Raw genomic sequence first — 20,529 nt, forward strand, 5'->3', positions numbered from 1 at the left:
ATCTGTATTTGAAGAGAAATTAAACATATCAATAAAAATAATACAGGGAACATATTGTATATATTTTTAAAAATCAGTATTCTTCAATAATCACCATCGGATATAATGCACTTGTGCCAGTGTATTTTCCAATCTTCGAAACATTTTCCTTAAGTTCCATCGGTGATTTGATCCATATCTCCTCTATGGTCGCAAAATGTCAAAATTGGCCTTTCACAGTCCTTCATCTTTGAAAACAAGAAAAGGTCAAAGGGTGCCAAGTCTAAATTTGAATTTCAAATATACCATGTATTTTTATATCAAACCTCAAATACTAACATCATTGTAGTATACCATTTACTAATTGAATATTTATATTTAAGATTGATTGTTGATTATGTATTTTTATGCATATTAACAAATTGTTTGTTATCTTTAAAAAAAGTTAAGTTGTTTTTTTACTGTCAAAATGAAATAAATAAATATACAATAACAGAGATGAAGGAATCGCTGGGGATTATGAGTCATTAATTAGCTGATTTCATTTCCCAACCTTTTTAAGCCTGAGGACCGGTGAAATAGGAGAAAAAAATTGCAGACCGGTAATGCAGGCATAAAAACATTTATTTATGTAGTATTTTGTTTATTGGTTTTTGATATAGGGTGTGTTTTTTGTTCTAGGTTTTTGGTCATTGTTAACAGGTATAGAAATAAAAAATGCCGCTTTTTTAGTATAGGAATTTTTGAATGGGCGACACGTATTTCTGTAGACTGGCAAATCTCAACGGACCAGTATCGGTCCGCAGACCGTAGGTTGGGAAATGCTGGTTTTTCTATGGCAGCCGTCCGTCTTAATGATGTATCACTTGATTTGACAACTGGGAAAAACAGATTTTCCAGTGACTGGTATATATATAAGATATGCACTCATTTAAAAAAAATTTAATAGTTGTAAATACTATAAAGTCAACTCCCTGCTAATGCACAAATCAATAGATCTGTTGAATCTGCAATTTCAAACGTAAAAATAAAACTGTAACAAGCCGATAAACCTATGAGTTAGATATTTCTATTTAATAATAACTGAACATATTCATGATAATTATTTCTACACAGATACGGATGAAACACGTGCCATGGGCAGTTTACGTAGTGCTTGTAGAATTTTTAAGTATTAATTTCATAGATAAAACGTGATATTAAGTTTCCACTCGACACATGCTTGCGTAATCTTTTCAAATTAACGCCCTAATGACCTTCAACATTTGCCAAGTCGACCTCAGGTCGTTATTTCATTCGAGACAGGCTGTGATCCCGTAACAGTTTCGCAGACTCCGGATCAAAAGTCCAGCTTTTTTAAAACAGTCATTTATGACCCACAGAAAACGGCCCCAATAAAATTTTTGTGTTACCTCAATTATATTTATAAAACGTTTTATGAATATGATAACAATATGAACAAGTACTAGAAAATTAATAACAATGGCTAAATGTTAAACAAATTTTAAATAATGTTGTCATCATCCACAAATTAGTTGATCAATCATAAATGCCCATCAGGTAGTAAAATAAAATATATTTTATTCAGACAAATGCATCGTAATAATTTAATTTAAAACATCGGTACAATGTACATTCTCCCCAGACAATCTATAATAAATTAACTACAATATACAAACATGTTTATGATATTATCAATATTTTCTCCATCCATACAATGAGCAAAGAACAATAACAGTAAGGCAATTGATTTACTTAAAATGTAAGTTATTCTGAATTGTCAGAGGATTCGTTGCTATCTGAACAACTGTCTCGGCTTCCCTCGCTGTCATCCTTCTCCCAGTCGTCTTCTTGCAAGCGCGGGGTGTTTCTGACACTAGAGGAAGGGCTTCTCTCCGCGGACGAGTCGTTGGAGAATATGTCAACGGCCATTTTGATTGGTTCCTTTGATATGAGATCCTTCCTCGCCTCCTTGACGAGTTCCTTTAGGGAAGAAGTGAGCAACTTGTCTTGCTTCCGAGACATTTTATATTCTTCGATGTTTCGCAGTTCGTCTTGTTCCTGGGTGGATTTTTTGTCCTTGGGTGAATTTTCGGTTCTAGAAAATCGAAGTATAAACATTTGGAATTTTAGCAAGGTTATATTTTTTATAAATTTTATATTATATTTAAAGCACTAACTTTGTGGTTTTTGTTATAATAATATAAATATTACAGCTTTGTTTTTAACCACAATTTTTTTTCCACATACCGGTTTCTTAGACTTTGAGAAAGTTTCGTAAACTTTGAGAAAGAAGCTTGTTTAGCTTTGAAACCGGTCAGTGGTAAAATAGTGGTGAAAAACAAATTTCTTTTATTTATTTTATTATATTTTTTAATTAATTACAAATCTGTTCATTTTGAATTTACAAGCTGTCAATCCTTTGAATTACAAGTATTTGAATAATTTGTGTAGTACCGTCACCGAAATTCAAAGACTTCTTACGGATTATTTTTTCCTTATTAACTGACGCTTTTTAAGACAGTTTTTATAGTAATCATAATTTTAAATTGACATAATCAGAAAATTAATTTATTAAAACAATAAAGTGATCATTCAATTGTATAATACATAAAAACAAGTCACATTTTTAACTTTCAAAATAATAGAAAAATTTGTGTCAAAAAATGCAAAATATTACATATTTTGCATTTTTTGACACAAATTTTATGTATCGGTGATTAACGTTTGAATTACCTGGATCTATGTTTTTTACTATCTTCTCCGTGAGATCGGCTTTCTCTGTATCTATAACAATAAAAAAATCAATTTACAATCTATTGCAAAATGGTTTTCTTAATATGTTTCAACTGAATGCAGCGGAACTTCTATATTCGTCAACCCCATATTGACAATATTTGATAATCGTCACTCTCTGATGACAATTTCTTTTTCCTAATTCCTAGGCACTGGTGCTGTGACCCCATGATCAGAATGAGGAAGTTCAATCTCATAAAATTGGGTATAAAAAGGTTTTCTTACCACTAAGTATCTCAAAAATGTATGAAATAATTAATAAAAATGAACTACGTCAAAAGATCGACCAATCAATTGAAGCGTTTTATGTGTTATGATAGATTTCTAGTTTCCGGGTAGCCATTTCTTTCGGTGTATTTTGACGCTACGGACTCTACTTTTAAATGTCAGCACAATTCGCCGACAACAACTTGTGACGTCACAGGGGGGGTAATCTCAAAAAACAAAACTTTAAAAAATCATAGCAAAATTAAAAACCACCGAACTTCCTCATTAGAAATACTATTGGCTGTTTTAATTTTCACCTTCATCTTCTTACACTACTACCATTGTGATATATATTTAGTACAGTAAAGTTAAAGTTTAAACATTTAAAAAAATTTTGTACTATTAAATTTTTGACTGATAAATGTTTGAGTTGCTTCCTTTCTCGGAAATTTCACCCGAGAGCAGCCATCGAGTTGAAAGCACTTTTTCAGGGTTCTTGTTCTATTTCACACACAGAACAGTATTCTCCATCTGCATGGACACATAAAAGTATACAAATAAATTTCAAAACAAGCTGGTCTTCAAGGCTTCATCCACTGGTCAAATAAATAAGTGCAAAGTGTAAAATACCTGTCGTCTTTGGAAGAACTCTTTTTGGATTTCTTAGAATGTTTTCTACTGCTGTGGCGGTGCCTGGAACTCCGGTCGGATTTCTCGCGCTTCGGATAATCTTCCTCGCCAGAATCTACAAAGAAAATGGAGATTTAGAGAAAAAGTGAGTATAAATTTTAGGCATGGAGGGTTCTATTCCCGGTAAGATCACAATGATTTTTTATTTATTTATTCATATTTTTTCTCTTACAAACTATAATAAATAATAAAAATAATGTCACCTCACTGGGGTTACCCGTGCCAAGGACACTTAACAATATACTTTTTTCAAATATTTTTACATTTGAGAATAAACAAAGAAGACTAACAATAAACAGAGATAATTAACAAAATGTTCAGACAGTTTTAACTTGTTTACGTATTTATGTACTCAAAATCCCTTTGTCCGAAAGTGGTATTAGTTTGTATTTGTTTAAGTTGTCTTTGTGTTGAGGATCTGGTGATTATATTATTTGTATGTGATGTATTGTAGGGGTTATGTCTCATTCGAGTAAGAGTAGTTTTTGATTCAATGTGATCTTTCTCAAACCTGGATTATTATTATTATTATTTATTATTATGGTGTGTTGCGCTGTGTTTTTCATTATCGTAATTGGGCATCTTGCTGCCTCTGGTATGGTCGAATACAAAAATTTAAATATACATTTATTTCTTCTTGAAAGTAAAAACTATTTAAAATTTGGCTGATTTTCATGGCCGTACAGATGCACAATTTTTTAAATGAAAACAAATTAGTGTAAATATATTTTACCTGAATATGATCGTTCCTTGGAATCTCTTCTGTTCCTCTTTTTCCTACTACTATCGTCTCTTCTGCGATGCCGGTACTTCCTATTTTCAGTTTCTTGGCTTCCTTGGAAGGTGTTCAGCGTTTTCACCTTTGGAAAAAAACATTATTTTACTTTCAAATCCTTTATTTACAGTAAATACTTAATAAAATTGAGTTATGCACGGTGTTTCAGGACCAGACCGCAAAACTTCAGAGGAACATTTCTTATGGTAAACTTTAAAAAAATGTGTATAGTAACTAATAATAGTTTATAAATTAACACAAACGCCACAACAAAATGTTTGAATTTTGATATTTTCTTTCTTTTTACATGTTTTTTCACATTTTGTAAAAAAAAAAAACAGCATCGTTTAAATTTAATTTTGTGATTTATTTTTATTATTTTTTCAATAATTTTAATGGCGTGTCACCTTAAAGGTGTTTTGCCAGTGTCATGTTAAATATTAAAAAAAAAAAATACATATATATGAACTTATGAAGGTGGGTAAGGAGGACATTCGGAAAATGGTGGATGTTTCTTGTTTGCTGAGTATAACCTTTTAGAACCAATGACTCTTTGGTATATCTGGGTTGGTATTCCAAACGCTCTTGTGGCTGTATTATTATTTAGTATGTAAATACATGAGAAAAACTGTTTTCTCGTGCCACAAGAGTTATTCATAATAAAAAAATTCTGAGGTATCTCTACATGAGGGAAGTATGGTAGTTATCCGTGGCTCTATGGGGTTGGTCCGCTGGGTTCCTCTTGGGTATGCTTGGGACCAATAGTTTGCAACTTAGAAGGGATGGGTCTACACTGACCCATTTTTTCAGACTGTTAAGGGGTTTCATCGATAACTCGGCCATTTTAGAGAGTATCAATTTTTATGTTCCTGATGGCTATCTCCGACAGCGTCAGCACAGACTGTTTTACCTCCCGGTTTTCAGAACCAACCTGCCTCTGGTCATGCCGATTGGAAGAGCAGTCAAGCAGCTGAACATTATCACTTCGGAGATCGACATCTTTCACATTAGTGAAACTATGTTTAAGAGGCAAATACTCTTGCTATTAGAGAGTATTATACCTTAATAATGTCGAACCATTGCTCAAGGGTTCTTGGTTTGATATAAAGTTCCAATTTAACGTCTTAAATCCTTTGTTATGTTACTTTGTGAATAAATAATTTGAATTTGAAATTTATAATAGCACCCTGGTTTACTGCTTTATTTCATTAAAAAATGTAGCAGAAATGAGCAAAACTCTGTTATAATATTACAACTTGCCTTTTTCATATTTTGCTCATAAAAAAATACATAATTTACTTTGCAAATTGTATTTAATTTTTTTATTGTTTCTCAAAACATATGGGTCCGCGGATGTCAAAAAACTGCATACGTTACATCCCTACTTCAAACATTCAAATTGTGATTTCTCAAAATAATGTTCTTTGGCTTAGTGACTTTTCCTGAACGATGATGATATTGTGTATTTGTATATGTATTTTGATTAGAATGAAATATATGTGTATACCATTGCACTGGCCAGAGTTGATTGCTGATTGGCCGCAGTACTCGGGAGACCTTTCAAGGTGGACAGGAAGGCAGCCGCTCTTCTTTTTCTCTCAATCTGGATTTTGTTCTTGTCACAACCATCTAAATTATCCCTTTTGTCTGAAATAAACACAATATTATACGTAAGACATATTGAGGGAATCAAAAGACGAGTGTTAAATTCATAATGAAGTAGTTTAGTGCTACCCGGAATTGTATTTAAAAAATGTTCTTTTGGACATGATAACTGCACAAAATTTTCTCTTAAAACCTTACCACGGTAGATTAAAAGCACTAGGACTTACATCATTGGAAGAACGACGAAAGAGAGGGGACTTGATAGAAACTTATAAGATACTCAATAATTACTATGGCTACCCCCTGCATGAGATGTATCAATTAAATCCTAACTAATTTACGGGGTCATAACTGGAAGCTCTATCGTCCCCAATTCCATCTCAATCCCAAAAAAAACTTCCTTTCTAGCAGGGTAGTTTCAGACGGGAATAAATTACCAAGTCTAGTTGTCCATTCCATTTCGGTCAACCAGTTCAAAAACTGTTTTGATGCTTTTTTTAAGGAAGAAGAACTTTGACAAAAAGCAGTACACGAGATATAGGTGCATCAGCAAAGGCTGCCTGCCTATAACAAATAATAATAATATACAAACCTTTGTCATCAATATCATCGGTGAGATCAATAAAGTCTGATGAATCCACTATGTCTTCTTCTATCATTATAACATCATCGGCTCTGTCTCTCTTTGATCTTTTTCTGCTTCTCGATCTCTTCCTTTTGCTTTTCCTCCGGTCTAACGCATCGTCCTCACAGTCGGAAGACCGGCGCCTATCGTACCTGTCTGAATTTAAAGCACTCTTCTTGCGGGATCTAACTACAATCGGCTCAGATATTGACACCTTTTCGTACGACTGAAGTTCGCTTTGGATGTGATATATAGTTTGGTTAGGAACAGGTGGCGGCACGGGTTTGGGGGGAGGAACTATTTTCGGAGCAGGAACAATATTCAACACTGGTTTCGGAACAATCGGAACAATTATCGGCTTGGCTGGAATCGCTTGTTTGTTTTCACAAGTCTCCACAGTTACCTTTGGGGCAGCCACATTTTGAATAGGTTCGATGTTTGGTTTCGGTTGCTGTGTTTGATTATTATCCTCTGTCGGATTTTCCCGTTCGCTATTTTCAGCGTCTTTTGGATTTTCTTCGTCGGAACTTGATTCATACGGTAAGGCGGGCTTAGGTAGTATCGGTTCTGGGTCTTTAATCTTTTTTATTGAAAAAGACACAGGCGCTGAAAATAAATTGTACATAAATTATGATACTTTAAAACATTGATTTTTCATTTCTTCTTTTAGGTTTATTTTTTGTTTCTTGTATTAAAATATTTATACTGTGTATTTTTATTGTGTACGTTAAAGGGACTAAGAGCTATTAGTTTTAAATAATTGCTATTTTTACTTAGTTATAGTTTTTCTGATACTCCAGCGGTATTTTTGATTGATTAAAATCGTAAGTTAATATAAACAGAACATTTTTTAGGATCCTCTGACAAAAAATTCAATTGATAGTTAGGTAGTATTGCAGTATAACCGATGATATGCTGCTTAATAATCTATTTTCCATAATTCATAAAAATAATCGTATAAGATATCACTAATCAAATTCAAAGTAAATTTAAAGAAATTTTTTGAACCCGAGTAAAAACAGCATTCTATTTTAATTAGTATTACTTTGTTATTATTTTCTGTTTTTATCATGTATATTCAAATTTATATAACTTAAAATTACTAAATAACTACAACAGTGTAAATTTATCTCCAAGCACAAGAGCTAATCTCCTTTTTAGAAAGTTACAGTTATAAGATCAACTAAATATATAAAAGTAGATTGTAATAGAGAAAAAAACATTAATAATTTTATGTAACAATATTTATTGATAAAAAAATATTTTTAACTACACAAGAAAATGAAGTATTTTATTATGTAAACGGCTCTGAGTATCTAAAAAAAAAAAGAAAAGTATTTTAATAATTAAATTACCTTTGACTTTTGGATCACTGTCCTCTTTAGCTTCGTTTTTCTGCCCGTTTTCAGAACCTTTAGCCACATTCTTGTTGGTCTGTTCGTAGAAGGAGCGCTTGTGTCGATAGTAACCGTAGTACTGGTGTTCAGGGTTCAGGAAATAGAACCGGGGATCTCCTTTCATCTTCACAATGTTCTCAAACGCGTCGCCGTTCTTTGCCACGTAGGAGGCCATCTTGTCGACAATTATTTGTAAATCGGGTGGAGGAATGGTGATGGAGGATTTACTGTGAGATTGATCTGAAATAAAGCGAGAATTTAATTACCATAATGAAATAATAATTAAATTACGTAATAACCAAAACTCGTACGACTTTTGCTCAGTGGTCCGGTCTCCTTTATCGCACAGAGAGTGCTTAATATTTTGAAAGAGTAGAGCTCAAAGACAAAATCTAATTTCAAGAATGAGGTTCAGGACTGGTTTTTCCTTGCAAGGAGAGATTCGAGTTGGAAACTTTTGGAATTTTTTTGTTTTTATGTATCGTATTATCATCCCTACGATTTCTTAAAGTTTTGTTATTTTGAAATTACTCCGCCGAGTTATCCTGATATTTAAAAAATGAACCCCATACGTAGGAAAACATGCTAAATATGGCTTCACGGAAACCGGAAACATTTAAAATTGGCAATTCTAAATAACTGTTCACTAGAACTTGTGACAGTTCATTTTTATAAAAAACCATTTGAATGATTTTTTTCATACATTTTTTAGAAGCTTCGGCGTATTTTAATTTTTATGGTATAAGGTCTTTGGTTAGTGTTTTTCTTTCATCAAACATTATTTGAAATTTTTCTTTCATTAAAAATCAGCAAAAAATTTTGATAATCTTACCAGAATCGGAAGAATCAGAATCCCCTTCACTGTCTGAGTAATGAATCAGTTTTAAGCCACTGGACTTTCCAAACTCTGGCTTAGGAGAATTTGTATTAGAATTAACTCCGACGAATGGCAATTTCTCTTGTTCGACGACTGCCACACTCGGCACCGGAACATTTGTCAAATTTTCACTACTTGCGTTGGTGTCGTACATGACCGCAGGTTTCAAGATGTCCGGCTGGGCGACGTGCCCGTAAGGAAAGGTGTGCGCGGCGTACGATCTCATCTGCTCTGCGTCCATTTTGGAAAAGGTGCTTTCTGATTCAGTGGCGGGTTTCGGGATCGGCAGGGGGAGAGTTTCTGTCCCGGGTGGAGCGATATCGCTTTCAGCAGATTCATCTTCCGTGTCTTTCTTGCCCTTAATCTGGTTCACCAGCATGGAATAGGCACAGTTCGCCGAAGGCTTATACGCAATGCTCGGTATAGAAGGAGCCTGTAGGCATTAAAATAACAGAAAGATTAATGTTTGATCAAACAAAAATTTTAAGTAACATCAAATTGCAACCTTTGTGAATGTAAATATAAATGGTTTTTGAAAGTCTAAAACCTATTGTCACTCTTAGGAAGTGTGTTTAAACTGGCCCATTGTAAAGAGAAATAACTGTAAGAGGTTCAATTTTTAAAAACCTGGAATATCACAAATTTAAATTGCTTATATTTGTAAGCTAGGTAACATTTTAGCGAGTTGAGTTGATTATTAGCCATTTTGAATATCCAAAAGCAAGGGAAATAATCAAACTATTTTTTCAATACAGTGCCATGGTAGTAATGCTAGAAATTGCATATAGCGAGTCTAATGTGCTGTTCGAGGAACAGCACAGCGCAAACAATGGCTTGCATGCGCGAATGTCCTGATTGTGTCGCATTGTAAACTCAAGGCTCTGCCTATTTATAGCATTCATGGAGGAAGATACAAATATGTGTTTTAAATGGGTAACTGAAAAATGCTGATTTTGAAGTTACTTATTTGGAGTAATTACGCAAAAATATTACAAGGAAAAGTTGCAGGAAAATGCAGTGTAGAAAGAGGACGTATCCCATGGGTTAAAAACTTAAGAGAGTGGTTCAACTGTAGCTCCAAATCCTTATTTAGAGCGACTGAGAACAAAATAAAAATTGTCATTACTGTGATGTGGCACCATAAGAAGTTGTGTTAAAAATTCAATTGAAAATAACAAGAAACTCATTCTGTGTAATTTATAAATGCACCTTTTTTATTATTCAAAGGCTGAAAGCAACAAAATAAGATAAAATAAGAGATATTCTAAAAGTGAACAAAATATGTATGATTCCTCAAGAACATTATATCGGCACACTAATAATTGTGCCAAATATTCAATGCAATATCTAATTTTTTTCTTCCAAATTATGTAAATGCATATTCCAGTTATTTTTAAAAATTAACCTTATACACTTTAATTTTTCTATTCAAATCATAATTTGATTAATTTATGTCATTTTAATAAGTGAGTTGGACCAGAAATACTAAACCTTGAATGAAAATTGTAATGCTATATGTATATAGATGTAAAATATTGTAACATGCAAAATTTTTACTACTCTGTTGATAAGAATGAAGTTTATTTTATATTTCAGTGCTGTCGAAGTTGTATGTACATATTTTGATTGAAAAATGTTAATATATAAACCTTTATGGAATATAAAATTTAAAAAAAAAACAAATGACAATAAGCCGGGTCTTCTGGTAATTCCTGTTTCATTATCGTTATGTTTGAGTCAAGTGTCGCCAAGAGAAAATAGCCTATTTAGAATTTTCTATTCAAGTAAATGCAATTTTGAAGCGGCTATATTGCAAGACCATTTGGAGTGTGGAATGGTTCACGAAACAGAATATCCGAACTATAACAGGGTCCTGGAAAAAACAAGTTTGACACGTCAGTAATACAAAGAAATAAAACATCAAGTAATTTCAGGAGAGAATATAATAATTTTATTTGACATAAACATTTGTACATAGATAAATATCAGTCTTTCAAATAGATACTGGTGAAAACAGATCAAAACAAAATACATTACTTCATTTGAATCCTCTTGTACACAAATTAATAATTAAGATGATGGTTTCATGTTCTTTTTTTAATAGCCATATTGTTGTTTTAAAAAATGACATAGGTCTTACCATCACCACTTAGACTTAAGGCCTAGACACTAGAAACAAAATGGCTGTCTTAGAGTCCACAAATTTAGTATTATATATTCTGTTTTGAGTATCTCTCACACATCATCATTATATCAATGTTAACAGCCAAAATATCCTTATCAACAAGAGAAAATGAAATAACATCATAAAATTGACACTTTATTAATCCTGATTAAATAAAAATACTATGAATAATACATTTCATCTCTTGTAAAAATAAAAAAAAGTTGGTCAAAATCAAATCAAAAACAGTCAATGTAGAGAATCAATTAATGTGTATGAGAGGATAGATCTTCATAGAATCATAAAAAAAACAATTACCACTTTTTGTTTGAATCTGTTCCACCAGTTCTGAAATATAGCTACAAAAAAGCAACAAGTCTATCCAACTCAATGTCGGATACATAAATAAATATACAATAAAAATTAAATACAATACCATCATGGCGTGAAGAGCTTGTTGGAAGGAAAATATTAAGAGACAAAAAAACAGTAATTGATCACAGTAATTAGAACAGTCTGGGAATATCACAATTTGGTTATGAAATGTCTTTGAAAGTATTGTACGGTGGTTTAAACACCTACCGATTCCACTGACACGGGAGCTAGGCTCGGGTGGAGATAGTACTCTTCCTCTTCCTGTTTTTCTGTAACAAAATATAAAAATAAATATTAATTATAATGGTTACATAAAATGACACATGTTTTTCTTTTTTTATATATTACCATCAATTTTTAATGGCTTATGCCTTTAAAAGAGTATAAAAAATATAATTATAAAAGCAAAATAGAAAACACTAGTTTACATAAAAATTAAACAAAAAATTGCTTACCTTCTTGTTGCTTGGTCGGCTGTTCAGGGCGGTAGCGTCCTTCACGAATGGCGGCCAGCAGGTGGCTGTAGTAGTGGTGCAATGGGCACTCTAGGGATAGGAAATCGAACTGCGTGTTGCCCGCCTGTTTGGCCTTCAGGAGGATCTCCATCTGGGTGCCCTGCGACGCGATGAACATCGCCGTCTTCTCTATTATCGCGTTCAGCTTCTTTGTTTCGGGCTGAAACAAATGCATAATTAGACGTATGAAAGGAAAAAAATATACTCAACAGTCACTATTGCTGCCCAAATTTTGATTCTATGGTCAAACTAAAACAGATGCTTGACTTCAAGACCAGTCTTGGGCTAGAGAATACCAGATTTAGATCCAGCTGCTACACAAGAGCTGGTCTCAATGTTTAGTCTCAATAACTTCAAAAATGGGTTAGATTTGTCTTGAAAAAGTTCAAATACGCCAGCAACTAACTTTTGTAAAAGTAGATTTAAGCGTATCAGCTTTAAGCTGCTCACTAATAATTACAGTATATATTAATAGTAAGGAATTTTATCAAGGAGTTTAAAATCATTTTTCAAATTCATTACCAGAGGCATTCCATCAGGGATGGCAAGTTCTGGAGTCGGTACAAACGCCTCTTCATCTTCCATCTTGGTGCTATCCTTGTCTTCCGCAATGGCTGTCTCTTTCTTCCCGGCATCTCCTTCATAGTTGAACTGGACTTGGCCGTAGGAGGCGTTGTGAGCCATATGAAGCCTTTTTAATTCTTCCTCTGGAAGAAACAAGATAGGATGTTATGATTTATTGTTATTTTATTAAATCTAAGCTTTTTTAATATCATATAATTTAAGTTTACTTCTCATTAGAGAAACCTGTTCTAAAAAGGACTGTACAGTGACCGAAATTTAATTTACATTGTTCACATAAAACTCATTTTTTTATTTTATTTCTTCTATGCTAATTTACTTCAAAAGATTTTGACTTATTTAAAATGTTTTTTTTAACACATAACAGTTAACTTAATTTCACTGGGATGCCATATAAATAATTCTTGCACCACAGACCAAATTTGGTTATTTACTATTCCTTTTCTTATACATATCTCCTTCACCAAACAAGCCTGTATTGATTAACTGTATAGAGATCAAATTTATATTTAACCTAGTTTATATAGCAAGAAAACTTACCCCTTTTAACAATAGATGTCACTTGTTTTCTCTCGACATTTATTTTCTATGGTAAATTAACACGCATTGGAATGTAAAAATTCAATCCAAATATAGATTTAGAAAATGCTATACAAGAACATGGAAATCGACAACCTGTAAGGTGATCACTTAACTCAGCCGATGACAAATCATAAACGAATCAAATGCCTAGACTTCCATATTGTTGACTGTTGACAAAATATCTAATATTGGTATTTGTTTTAACATAACACCATGAGGTCTATGGAAAGAAAAATGTTGACTTCTCCTTAACCCGCCCATTCCTGTGATGTAATAGGCGTTGCAAATTGCACTTAATTAATGAATATCTCGGCAACTACTAAATTAACACATAAGAAAAAAAATCACATAATTTAGGTTTATTAGATAATTTTCAATGAAATATTTTGTCCATCAGAATCTCCGAAAATGACAAAATATCGAGTACCCTGAGACAAATATATAAAACATTTATTTGAGAGAAAGAAATACAATCAAATTAGATCACTAAGCAAGACATACTTCTTCTTCAGCCTTCTGTCGTCCACTGCTGGATGATTTGTAAGTTTTCGTAAGATTTCTTTTTCAGACAAATCGGATTTTTTTTATTTTTAAGTATGTGCCTAAGTTTTCCAAAAGCTCCCAACTCATTTCTATTCGTCTTGGCAGTTCCGCCGTTTGGTTCCCAGCAAGACATACATATAACATTAATGAGATGAAAAGAGACAGTGACTATCAGGCGATCATTTCCTAACACAGTGATTTGGGGGAGTTTTTTCACACAGTGTGTTAAAGGTTAAGAGGTTGAATAAGGAATGAGAGAATAAGACGCAGTACAAAGGTGACTGATATCGCAAAAAGAGTGTGAAGACAAAAATGGCAGTGACCTCCAGAATACTAAATTAGAAATTCTACAAAAAATTCAAGGAAAGTGGGAAGACTATAGAGGAGATGGACCGATGACATCAATGAACTCGAGGGATATGGGTGGAAACAGAGTGCCTAGGACAGAGAAACATGGAAAAATTTGGAAGAGGCCTATATCCAGCAATGGAGAGAAACAAGCTTGTCAGAAAGACTTATTAAGTTTGATATATGTTATTTAACTTTTAGATCTCCAAGTTTGAAATATAGATTTAATTTGTTCACCTCTGTACATCTCCTCTTCATCTTCGTCGGTGTGCAGCGCTCTGTAGCGTTCCTCATCGCAGAGTCTTTCCGCTCGCTGCTCCTCAGCAGACAAGAGGTGCTGCCAGGACACCACCGGGTCCACCCGGGACTCTGCTGCGGCCAGCTCTTTTGCTGCCAAATTCCCGCGGCAATCATATCTGAACACAAATATTTATATTTTAACTAAAACACAAAACAGCTTAATGTATGAGGATTAAATCACTTAAAGTATGAAGAACGAAAGAAAACTGATTGATTTTAATAAAAAAAATGTAATGTTTATGTTTTTTAACTAACTAAAGGAAATAAATAAATATATTACAGGAAATAGAGAAAAATTTAGACAACGAATTATAGAAGTCTAAAATACATTCAAGGAGACTGGAAAACGACGAGACCACTGCGCGATATCACATGATAGGCCGATTTCACACCATGGTAAAAATCCACACGGCATGATAAAATAATATAGAGTAGATTTATATTTTTTAATTCAATGCCAGGCAAACGCAATAATCAGTACACCATGAGGCCGACTAATCTCCACCCGATTTCCTTTTGCGAAATTTTTACCTGAGTGTAGCCGCTAAATAAATACAAAAGAATATAATAAATGTCAATACACCCTAATTTTACTGTGCCGTGTGGATTTGGACGATACAAATTGAGCCGTTCTTAGATGAAATTCCAGTAATAATGAACAGACAGTAGACATTTACAGGGCTTACAACGAACGGTTCCCCTGTTTTTTTCATTAGGTGTGTGGCCCATCATCTTATCTGTGCAAGAAAAAAAGAGGCAACTGCGCAATTTTTTTCTTAATAAAGAAATTTGAAATATGGCTTTGAAATATTTGTGAAATAAATTATATCCAAAATATGTATATATTGTAACAAGTATGCTTTTAAGTGGGTACTTTGTTATTAAGTTTTTTTATTCACAATATTGACAAATAGTCCTTTTTGGTAGGAATTCTCTCTGGTTAATCCCGATATGTGAAAATACCTTTTTTCCATGACTAGCGAACCGAAGTGGCCTGACGCCTTAAACCATTCACCATGTGAACTGTCTATTTCTTGAAAAGAAACGCCCGTTATGGGTAAGTCGTTCAACAATCTATCTTTTAATAAGAACCAGCATATTTTACATCCTACTAATTCATTTTGTATTTCCGTAATAGAACGGTGTTTCTCTTTTCGAATTTTGATGATTGATTTGAGCAGTTCCCATCTCCACACATAAATTACTGTTCTTCCGTTCTTTTTTTATGTAATGAAGGAGAAATTCAAAATATACAAATTCTTCAAAATAAGGCAATGAGGATTATATTTAAAAAAATTATACAGTGGTGCCTCGCATAACGAACGCCTCGCACAGCGAACGCTGCACACAACGAACTTCCTTTTCGTTCATTTCACGATTCATACAACGAACTTCGCTTCACACAACGAACTTCGCTTCACACAACGAAGTCGCCCACTTCACACGATCACTGCCGATTTATTGCATCCTTCCGCGCAGGCAGTCGTTAGTCACTGAGCAGTACGCTTAACTTACGCACGTGTCGCAGCAATCGTTGAAGAGGATGTAGAGGAGCTTATTGAGGAACACAAAGAAGAGCTGACAACTGAAGAGCTCCAAACACTTCTGGCCCAACAACAGGACAATGCTCAAAGGGAAGCGTCATCTGATAACGAGGAGCAACAATCAAACAATCAACCAATTCCAACTGCTGACATCAAGAACATCCTGGTCAAATGGAAAGCAGTTCAGGAGTTTACCAATGCCCACTATCCGGATTCCGCTGAAGCAAACAGGATCAACGACCTGTACTCCGATACTCTTGTCCGTTATTTCCGGCAGATGTTGAAGAAAAGAGAGAAACAAACGACTTTGGACAGGTTTTTCACTGCACCATCGGCCAAAAAGCGGAAAATGGATGAAGATGTGCAAGATTCGATTATTTCTTAAAATTAAAAAATGTGTGTTTTTTTCATTATGTTTTTAGATGTATCTAAATAAAAATAATAACAAAAAATTTATCTTTTTTTAATGTCATCTTACCATATTTTATGCTACAGAACGAATTATTTTTTTTAACATGTATTGTTATGGGAAAACGCGTTTCACATAACGAACTTTTCGCATAACGAACTTGCTCCTGGAACGAATTAAGTTCGTTGTGTGAGGCACCACTGTATATTCTAATGTAGAAAGAATGCTCAAGGAAATTGGCTTGCTCACAGTAAAGCAACAAATTAAATATAAAGTGGCAATTTTTATTCATAAAATAATTAAGGGGATGAATAAGATAAAAACAATAATAAAATTTAACCAACAATGTCATACATATGAAACAAGGGGTAAAAAAAAGATAAGATAACCAATGAGGAAAAAAACAGAATCTCAAAACTCGTTGTACAAGGGATTGAAGCTGTACAATGAGTTACCTGAAGAAATAAAGGAAATAGAAAAAATTTAAATATTAAAAATTAATTTGAAAAAATGTGTAATTGAGAAATTTTGATAAAAAAATTGTAATATTATTAAAAGTTTATATTAGTTCTTAAGATGTTATGAACTAACTTAATAAAGCATAAATAAATAAATGTAGAATTGGTGACCTTAAATTTACATTTATTTATTTTTATTCCACGTTTTACCTAACACTTATGTTTTTAGATATGAATACCTCACTAGGGACAACTCGTGTTGAGGCATTCATTTACATGATTTAATATTATATACTATGGTGTCTAAAAAATATAAATAAAATAATACATATTTATACTTAAATCCACAGATATACTCGTAAATACATAAATAATAGCAAGAAAAAAGAAAAGAAGAAAAAAAACAATGTATCTAACTGGTTATTGGTTTCATAAGATGTTCAATTATCAGATTTGTGTTAGTGTGGAAGTTCAGTGCTATGGGAAATTGGATATAAAAAATGTTTTTTAACATGTGTTAAAAATTAAACCATTTAATTGTACAGCGATGTTTCTCAAAAATGTATGAAAAAAATAATACAAATTAACTATGACACAAGTTCATCCGAATAAACCAATGATAGAGTGTTGTGATAGATCTCCGGTTTCCGGGAATCCAACTCACCAATCAGCAGAACTCTCCGATGAGAACTTGTGATGTAACATTCGGAGTAATTTCAAAATTACAAAAAAATCATAGCGCTGATAAAACGATACATAAAAATATTTTTGTAAAACCAGTCTTTCGACACTAATGGAATTATAAGCTACCTATAAGATGGTTAGAATTTATAGATAATCTGGAAAAATATATCATTGATTAAAATAATAAATTGTATTTTATTTACACAGTTTAATAAATTCAAAAAAATGCGCACGGACTTTTGGACTGACCTGATATTTTGAAACGAGCTTCCAAAGATAAGTGATACTTATTTCATCACACAATGCAATAACAATAAAGTAATGCTGTACCTACCTATTACAGGAAAAGATGTTTAGGTTCAAAGTAGTATTTACATTGGTGTAAGTTTATATGAACAAACAACTGAGAATTTGAACACGACAATTCAGTATTTGGTCAGTAATAATATAGAAAGAGTAATTTTGATAGAATTTTGAAAAAAAAATCGGTTATCTTTTGTGGTGTGTTTCGTTTTCTGAATTTGAAAAACACTGTATTTAATCCCTGGATTTACTAAGTGAAACAAAGTAAATCTTAATTATGAATAGCGGCAAGCGAAATACCTGTCTATTTTCAAGGTATCATCTCCCATCCAAGGAATAAGATGTTTGCCTTGGTCTATCAGAAGCGCTTTTTCATCATCTCTAAATAGTTTACACGAGTATCCAAATACCAGGAGGTCTTCTTTGTTTTCACAAAAATCATTTTTACGAAGTATACCAGAATCATTCACATTGTTATGCCATTTAAATGCCATTTTTTTTAAAATATTTTAACGAAAATAAATTAACATCGCACCACACGCATTTGACAGATTGCTAGTGTTGCTACTTTTTCTATGCTTCATTGTTTCTAATTTCCATAGTGTTTTCTCGTTTTCGACATTCTATGGCTCGTCTATTGTGTACGGACATTTTTTTTATTGTTTTTGTGTAACAAAAAAATTTACCTAACGATCTATTTAAGTAGGGATTGAACGAACAAACCATCGCGCCACAAGCAGAAAAGAATAGAGAGCTAGATCATATTTTTATATTTTGAATTAAAAACAATAAACAAAGATATTGTGGGGATTTGATGGTTAGGGACCAGATGTTTGCTCGTTTCAAACATCTTATTCTCTTTCATCAACCTGTAAAGAGTTTGTTTTCCCTAGGAAACCAAAAAAACATTGAGTTGTTTTACTTTAGGGGTAAATGACATTTCACCGTTTCACGTTTTGATAGAACCCTGCCTTTGCATAGAAACCTCGCTTCCCTGCATTTATACATTTTCTCATGCACAAGTACTGATTATTCAAACCCTTCAAAAAATTGATTTTCTATGATATAGTAAAATATTTTAATTTGCGGGACATTTTCAGAGTTAAAAATAATTATTAGAAAATGGGAATCAAGTTGTGATAGAATGGGGATCGAACCTTGGGTTTTTGAACCTTGAGTCCTCGACACAAGCCTTGGGAGAACAACCCGGTTATCGGTTATTTTGACATGTCCACCTTCAAGCATTTGCTAGATTAGGTCATGCCACGTCTTTCTCGGTCTTCCTCGTTTTATGCAATCATCAATGTTCAAAACGTTAATCTTTTTAGCTTTTTTCTTGTACATTTTTGTAAATTTTTAATATCTTTTAGCAAAGATTATAAGTCACATTTAAAACAAAAACGAAATTTAACTAATTTTCATAATATTGTTTTCGAATAATTTATTCAATTTTAAATATAATAAAGATCGCAAAAAGTTCACAAGCCAAAGAAGATAATAGGGGTTTGGGCTCAGAGTTATAATTTTTCTAAGGGTTTTAGGGCTATTTTCAACAATTCACAAATAAAACGTTTGACAATGGAAATCAAGCTATGGTTTACCATCATCAACCAGTTTTCCTTAACTATTACACTTTTTTACTACAGTACCTAAACGTGTTTCGGTGTTGACCTAAAGCATAATATTATTATCATTTTTTAAATGTTTTTTGTTTGGTACTTGTGTAATATTTTTTGAAAATAGAACGCATCAAATCCAAATTTTGTGACTGGCATCCCTCTGTTCGCAAAGATCTCAAAAAGCATATGGCGGACGTTTTATATTTTTGCATCGGAAAAGATTACTTGTTTTAGTTATGTGTATTGTAATGTAAACGTTTCAGTGGGTTTATTGTATTTTATAGTTAATTGTCCGTTATACACATTTCCATAAGTTTCTATATTACCTGTAAATACTGTACATTTTATGCGAGGCTGTGTGTACGTGTGTTGATTTATTGTTGGCGAAAACGAAATATCTGTGATATAAACATAATAAACTAGGATAGTGGACCTTCAGTAGTAAATAATATATAAATAAATTATTAATTAGTTTAAGATATTTTATTTATAATATCAAAAGACTGATCTAAAGAATCTGTTTGGGAGATAATTTGAAATGTCAGCTGCGACATTGCCACCGTCTGTAAAAGAAAAACCAACAGATATTTCACTAGAGGAGTCTAGTGGGGAAGGTAAGTTGTATCTTAAATTTTACATTATTTATTGATTTCTCAATTCAAGGTGCTCTTTTTTTGTGTGTCATTTAACGAATTCAATAACACAACAGCCGCCAATTCGCTTAGAGCGTTCTCTTCTGACGCTTTTATTGTGCAAAAACGTCACAACGATTTGTTGATATATTTAAGTGATTTGAGTTCCTTTGAACATTTTCGCGCGCCTATGAAACAATTGGATGACTTTGAATTAATATTGTATTGTAATATTATTTCATACTTTTGCTAGATTACAGTTTTTCGTACAGAATAGAATACAGTACTTTCGAGATAAATGTATAGTGTGTGTAAATGTATACATGAAAGAGAGTTTTCTGACGTTGATAAAACATCTAATTCATTGAATTGCAAAAATGTTCTTTCGTGTGTGGATACATTGAACATTTATTTAACTTAACATGTACTGGAATAACTGAATATTTATTTTCACTTGTCTTTACATATTGTTAACACATTTTTAAGCCACCATTAAGTTTATTGAATATTTAATTATAGT

The 20,529-nt window shown here is 32.8% G+C and overlaps 1 protein-coding gene across 1 annotated transcript; it reads right to left on the reverse strand.

The window, feature by feature from the left end:
- Positions 1-1,557: 1,557 nt before the first annotated feature.
- Positions 1,558-18,335, reverse strand: su(w[a]) (suppressor of white-apricot). The gene is made up of 13 exons (XM_088230461.1): positions 18,059-18,335; positions 14,298-14,476; positions 12,528-12,712; positions 11,946-12,165; positions 11,698-11,759; positions 8,907-9,384; positions 8,033-8,314; positions 6,645-7,283; positions 5,955-6,094; positions 4,406-4,532; positions 3,613-3,727; positions 2,716-2,766; positions 1,558-2,077 (listed from the first exon to the last, which is right to left on the reverse strand). Exons 1-13 carry the CDS (start codon positions 18,250-18,252, stop codon positions 1,747-1,749), a joined length of 3,003 nt encoding a protein of 1,000 aa, XP_088086587.1. The 5' UTR covers positions 18,253-18,335; the 3' UTR covers positions 1,558-1,746.
- Positions 18,336-20,529: the final 2,194 nt, after the last annotated feature.

This window comes from Micrasema longulum, unplaced genomic scaffold (assembly GCF_059751315.1).
Source record: "Micrasema longulum isolate JH-2025_06_02 unplaced genomic scaffold, ASM5975131v1 h1tg000769l, whole genome shotgun sequence".
Lineage (NCBI taxonomy): Eukaryota > Metazoa > Arthropoda > Insecta > Trichoptera > Brachycentridae > Micrasema > Micrasema longulum.